Source organism: Hippocampus comes, unplaced genomic scaffold, assembly GCF_001891065.2.
Source record: "Hippocampus comes isolate QL1 unplaced genomic scaffold, H_comes_QL1_v1.1 scaffold389, whole genome shotgun sequence".
In the NCBI taxonomy this organism is placed as follows: domain Eukaryota; kingdom Metazoa; phylum Chordata; class Actinopteri; order Syngnathiformes; family Syngnathidae; genus Hippocampus; species Hippocampus comes.
Window position 1 is genome coordinate 422,098 of NW_017805068.1, and position 6,580 is coordinate 428,677.

The 6,580-nt window shown below is 47.7% G+C and overlaps 1 protein-coding gene across 1 annotated transcript; it reads left to right on the top strand.

Moving 5' to 3' along the window:
* Nucleotides 1-328: 328 nt before the first annotated feature.
* fzd8a (frizzled class receptor 8a) lies at nucleotides 329-2,910 on the top strand. The gene has a single exon (XM_019864559.1). The coding sequence runs from the start codon at nucleotides 747-749 to the stop codon at nucleotides 2,496-2,498; it is 1,752 nt and encodes a 583-aa protein (XP_019720118.1). The 5' UTR covers nucleotides 329-746; the 3' UTR covers nucleotides 2,499-2,910.
* Nucleotides 2,911-6,580: the final 3,670 nt, after the last annotated feature.

A 6,580-nucleotide genomic window follows, 5' to 3' on the forward strand; every position in this document is an offset into this window, starting at 1 on the left:
TAAAAAAATGTGAAGATGGATTATTATGGTTCTTGTTTGTAGTCGCGATGAGCTGCATATAAAGTGCCGTTTCGGATACTTTGTGACCTGTTTTCATGAACACTTATGCGTCAATTAATAACGGGGCATTGTTGTCTTTGTAAAGCAAAATGTCGATGACAGCTAAGGAGATTGTGAGCATCATGTTATTGGTGGTCAGTGTCAACAAAGTAAAATCAAAACAACCTTGATTGACTTCACCTTGACCCCGCCTCTGCCGCGTTGTGATTGGAGCATCTCTCTTAGGGGCGTGACCCGCCAGCCTCCTGTGTATATATGCACCACTTGATCGCCTCGCCGCTGATTTACATGAGAACCAATAACACAGGAGTAGCAAACGCGCTGAATGCGTTTCTGTTCCAGTACAAGCGAAGACGCACGTTTTTCTGACAGCAGAGGATTTGCGTGTCTTTTTTAAACGGACTGGTGAAAGTGTAGTGACAGCGCTGAAAAAAGAAGACGGTGGATTCTCCTCTCAGCCATCTTGACTGCTGCTGCTCGCCGCACTGAAGGCTCGTCTTCTCCTGCTACATTCAAAGTAAACACAGCCGTGCCGGCCACTCGCAACTCCATGCAAGCTCCACGGAGACGCGAGATGGGCTCGCCGCGTGAAATCTGACCGGGCTGAAGGCGGGCGGTGGAGGATTTACGGCAGCATTTGGATCAGACAAGGCAAAGGGAGCCGAGGCGCGCAACGGCTTGGAGAGATGGAGCCCGACCTGTTTGGGATTTACCTGCTCCTCTCTCTCGCCCTCCTGCCCAGATCCAGCGGCACCACCGCTAAGGAGATCACCTGCCAGGAAATAGCCGTGCCCCTATGTAAAGGTATCGGCTACAATTACACCTACATGCCCAACCAATTCAACCACGACACGCAGGACGAAGCGGGACTGGAAGTCCATCAGTTCTGGCCTCTGGTGGAGATCCAGTGCTCGCCCGATCTCAAGTTCTTCCTGTGCAGCATGTACACGCCGATCTGTCTGGAGGACTACAAAAAGCCGCTGCCGCCATGCAGGAGCGTGTGTGAGAGAGCCCGTGCCGGCTGCGCGCCCCTCATGAGACAGTATGGCTTCCCATGGCCGGACCGCATGAAATGTGATCTGCTGCCGGTGCTGGGCAACCCCGACACGCTTTGCATGGACTATAATAGAACAGACTCGACCACCGTGTCACCCGTCCTCCCCAAGCCCACCAACCATCCCGCGAAGGGCTTCAACCCACCCAAAATGAAGCCAGGTAGACCGAGCCCACCTCGGAAGTACAAGCCGGCCGCGGGCGCCTGCGAGGCGGGTTGCAAATGCTTGGAGCCAATGGTGCCGGTCAACACGGAGCGCCACCCGCTGTACAACCGCGTGAAAACTGGACAGATTACCAACTGTGCCATGCCTTGCCACAGTCCCTATTTTACCCACGACGAGAGGGCTTTCACAGCCTTCTGGATCGGGCTGTGGTCCGTGCTGTGCTTCGTGTCAACTTCTGCCACGGTCGCCACCTTCCTCATAGACATGGAGCGCTTCAAGTATCCGGAGAGGCCCATCATCTTCCTCTCCGCCTGCTACATGTTTGTGTCCGTCGGCTACATCGTCAGGCTCATCGCCGGGCACGAGAAGGTGGCCTGCAGCAGGGACTTGGACGTGGAGCACATCCATTACGAGACCACGGGACCCGCACTGTGCACGGTGGTCTTCCTCCTTATTTACTTCTTCGGCATGGCCAGCTCCATCTGGTGGGTCATCTTGTCGCTGACTTGGTTCCTGGCAGCTGGGATGAAGTGGGGCAACGAAGCCATCGCCAGTTATTCCCAGTACTTCCATTTGGCAGCGTGGCTCATCCCCAGCATGAAGTCAATAGCGGTCCTGGCTCTGAGTTCTGTGGACGGGGACTCGGTGGCCGGGATCTGCTACGTGGGCAACCAGAACCTTGACAACCTGCGTGGCTTTGTCCTAGCCCCTCTGGTGATTTATTTATTCATTGGTACCATGTTCCTTTTGGCTGGATTTGTGTCCTTGTTCAGGATCCGCAATGTCATTAAGCAAGGTGGCACCAAGACTGACAAACTGGAAAGGCTCATGATCAGAATCGGGGTCTTCACGGTGCTGTACACGGTTCCGGCCACCATCATAGTGGCGTGTTACTTCTACGAGCAGCACAATAGGCAGAACTGGGAAGTAACCCACAACTGCTCCAACTGTTTACACGAGAAGGACCGCAGCCGGCCGGACTACGCCGTCTTCATGTTAAAGTACTTCATGTGCCTTCTGGTGGGCATCACGTCCGGAGTGTGGATCTGGTCGGGCAAGACTTTGGACTCTTGGAGGACTTTCTGCACCAGGTGCTGTTGGGGTAGCAAGGCCACCAGCGGCTCCATGTACAGCGACGTGAGCACGGGCCTGACGTGGAGGTCAGGCACGGCCAGCTCCGTGTCTTGCCCCAAGCAGATGCCATTGTCGCAGGTTTGAATAAAACGAAAACAAAAGCGGCTTATGGAGGACTGCTAATTGTTTGGGAGATAACCCATCACACCCTGTCTTAAGCAATTTGCATTGTAATGAACTGCTGCTGAGGTGCTGCCCTCTTTCCTCCCCAAACTGCGGGGAGAACGTTGAGACAATGTCCAGGCATTCACACAGGTTTAATTCCTCCATTCTTCCCTGTTGATAGGAATTAGAGGCTCATCTCCAATTTCGGGGGCATTACTTCTTGTAGCCAGTTCTTAACAAACTTCGTACAAAGCGTCTTTTATTAAAACCTTTTTTCTACCTATCTCGTGCCAGATAATGTCGAAATGTCAATCATGTCAAATATGGTTTAAATTAAGCCTTAATAGTGCCCCGGGTGTTTTTTGTTTTGTTTTTTGAACGGGTCATACATTTTGTATTTTTTTGTTTTGTTTTGTTTTTTGAACGGGTCATACATTTTGTAAGTTCAAAAATGTATTTATATACTGTAAAGCTTGTGTACATTTGTGTATAAAAAGAAAAGTTTATAGCTATTGTAAATTTGTAAAAAGTGCAGATGTCTTTTTGCGGGAGAGCAAAAAAAATGACATTTATTTTGACAATAAAACATTTGATAAATTTAAACCTTTGTTTTTTTTTTTTCTGTGTGTGTCTATGTGTGTCTGCCTTGCCGAGCAGGCGTGTTTTGTGGTCATCATTTTTAAGGACGACAGCTTTTCAGGGTCTCCAGCGAAAGGGGAAGCCCTTTTAACTGTCAGAAAGTGGTCATTAGAGGTAGGGGTTGAGTTGGAGCATCTCCATGATTGTTAAAGTCCTCTTCACATGCCTGCAGAAGCCTGCTTTCTTAATTTGGTAAAAGGGGGACCGGCTGAATGCAGTCTAAATGCAGGGAAAGGAGCCTTTTCATCTGCACAAACTTTGATCTTTCTTTTCGAACAGCGCCGAATAAAGGTGGTGTGTGTTAGGAGTGTCCGTCTGATGTGCCAAGGTTCCCCTAAACGTCCCCATTTGGAGTCTTTGATGGGCATTCGACAATTGAAAGAGCATTTTGGATCCTTTGCTTCTTGGGCGATCGTCAGGACTGAAACCTGCCAGTGCCCTTGGATCTTGTGTGTGTGTGTGTGTTTTTTCCCTCCTCTTTTTCTGCGGGCCTGAATTGAAACATCTCTCCATCGGGCTCAAGCTGTGTCAGCGAGTGCAGGGGCCTTGACATGAATGATTGTGAAATTGCAAAGAAAGAGCCACAGGTGGTCTGTTCACATGTTCTCACATCTTAGGAGTGTTTAATTGAGGTCTTTTTGCAACAAATGCGTCCTGTTTTGGTCTTGATTAAGTCTTCAAGCCTCTAAAGGACGTTATACTGTAACGGTTTAGAAATGCGTGTGATTAGCTAGTCAATAGTGACAATGTGTTTTTCAGGGATGTGGGGAAGCATTCAACGTACAACTTAAAAGCAAAACAAAGCATCATATGCTGTTAGTATATGTGTGCAAAATATGGACTGGCAAGAAATTTGAAGTTGCAACGTCTAGGCTTCCACCAAAATACATTTTCCATCCACCTTGCGCATTGTTTATTCGGGCCTTTACCTCCAATCGCTCAGGCAAATAAAGCACCAGCTACTAGTGCCACCTAGTGGTCAAAGAGATTTTGTACAGCTTTGACTCTGCTGTGAAACGTGACATTCATTTGCAAACAGTAGCCTCATTGTCATAAATCATCTGTCCGCCACAGAAGCATGCGTCGTCTTGCGGTTGCACATACAACTGTGATTATCAAGAAAATGGGCTGCCTGCACTGCTTTGACAAGCCTTGTAGGAGCAGTTTACAAGCGAAAGTTCCACGACTGTCTCTGAGGTGCATCACACAGTCCAGAATTGGTAGGGTCACGGTGGCAGGTCAAAGGTCCTATTTTTATATTTCTACCACGTTGCTTAATCCATTAGCACGACCAATAACTGCGTTTTTTATATTGTCTAATTTATGAATTACTGAATATAATTTCATGTTTGGCGATTTTTTTTTTTTTAGTGTTGTGTTTTAATCTGAGAGGGGAAATTCACTTCATGTTCTTATCGCATGCATTATTCCACATATTTTTGCTTATGTATCTGTTTCCTGGGGGCCACATTGGCCAAAATTGCAAACGAAAATACAATTTAATGTCAAACAGTCTTAATATATCTCGACATTTCGTTTTGAAAGTCCAGATTACATTTGAGCACAGAGTACGTAAAGCCACAGTTTCCGTGGGTGGATTGTTACCCTAAATCAAACACATTTCTGCGACCTCTGAGTCGGCTGACCTTCCTAGATTAATGTTGGAACTTCCTGTTCTCCAAACTCAGGCATTTATTCCCAGTTGACTATTTGAAATACCAGATGTTTGAAAAATAAAGAGAGTGACTGCAGGGCAGTCAAGGGGTGTCACTGAAACTTTCAGTTTTGGCCAATATTTAATTTTTCCACGCCGGACAAGTATTTGGTAAAAACACTAATTGTATTTGTGAAAGGTCCTGACTTGCCTCAAGTACCTCAAAGATGTCAAGACAACGAAGTAGAAGATGTAAATGAATCAAAGTGCCATTTGTTGACATATTTAGTGATATCAAATTTTATTAATCGTAGTTCCCAAAATTGTCCACTTGAGGGCGCCAATGCTACTGAATGATCCCGGTACGTGCATGCTTATCATGGTAAAACCAATGCAGAAGTCCACTCCTGGAAAATGAAAGGGACATCCTATTATGATGCTTGTGGTCTCGACACAAGAAGGTGCGGCGTAGCCACACCTGCGATGATCTGAAGAAAACAACCCGTGGTCACCCCCGTCCCGCGTGAGTCAAAAGGCCGAGCATTGTCGAGATAGATGAGATCGGGGAAGCCCGAAGCTTTCTGTTGTCATCACTTTCCAAAAGAGAACAAAGATCAGGAGGTATCAGCTTACACAAAGACGACTCTCCAGGCTGAATGAAACGCGTGCAAGCAACTGATTTACTATGGGAGTCTCCACCCACGTCGGCAGAAAGCAAATGAGACTGCCAAACTCTCGGCTCACTTCAGCCGAGCTGACTTGAAGCATTCTGTGAGACTGTGCGGGTTTGACCCGAAAAATCTGTGCTTTGATCAAAGTGAAACGGTAGCAGACATCCCAGAGGGCAACAGGCAATCGTGGTCCTTTTGCTGGGCTCCATGTCCAGTAATGTTGCTCCACTAAAGCTTGCTAGGCCCTGAAATAGAGTGACAAGCTGTCTCCATGAAAACAGAAACTTAAGGGGGTGCATAGTTACTCTGTGATAGTGGTGTCCTTCAACTTCTGATCAACCGTGCTTACTCTAATTGGTATCCGAATATAATGCAGTGGATCTGTTGACTTACAAGTGTAATTCATTCTGTGACCAAGCGCGTAACCTAATTTGCTCAGATATTAAACCGCTCCCCCCCATTTTTTTTTGCACTTCATTCGCGCCGTGGCATATCTAACACTTGCTCGTAGCTGAAGTAAGTACATAAGTTACCGCTGTAAGCGTCAAACAGCCTACCAACGATGGGCACAAAGGCTCCTGACATGAACTTTGACCTCGAGCACAAGCGGCGCCCCCAAGGTGGAATCACAGGGCGAGGGCACACAGGGCGGGTCATGGCCTCTTTTATACTCAGTGTGGTCGGGAGTGGTGGAAACAGGTGAGCTGTTCTTTTAGACGAGCTCAAGGACGAAGAGCGCCCCACCCAATGAGGCTTAAGGCACGCACATCTTCCCTTCCACGACTCGGGGGAGTTATTCTTGACTCATGATATTGTTGCTTTGCATCAAAGGGTGTAAAACACAAGCCCCGCAGAGAAGGCAACACGATCCGTCGGCAGTGTGTTGATTAGCCACGAGTGACGCGCAGTGAGGTAGAACGGCCAGCGATCCAACAGTTGTTGCCACTATGTAAAGCTGGCTCTCAAGTTGCTCTCACATCTTATTTGCTCGGTCTCATCTTGCATAACAACCCTGCGAATAAAGAAAAAAAAAAGAAGTCACACCCACTCGGATCTTTTCTCCTGGCCGTCATCGTTTGATCGGTCCGCACCACTGG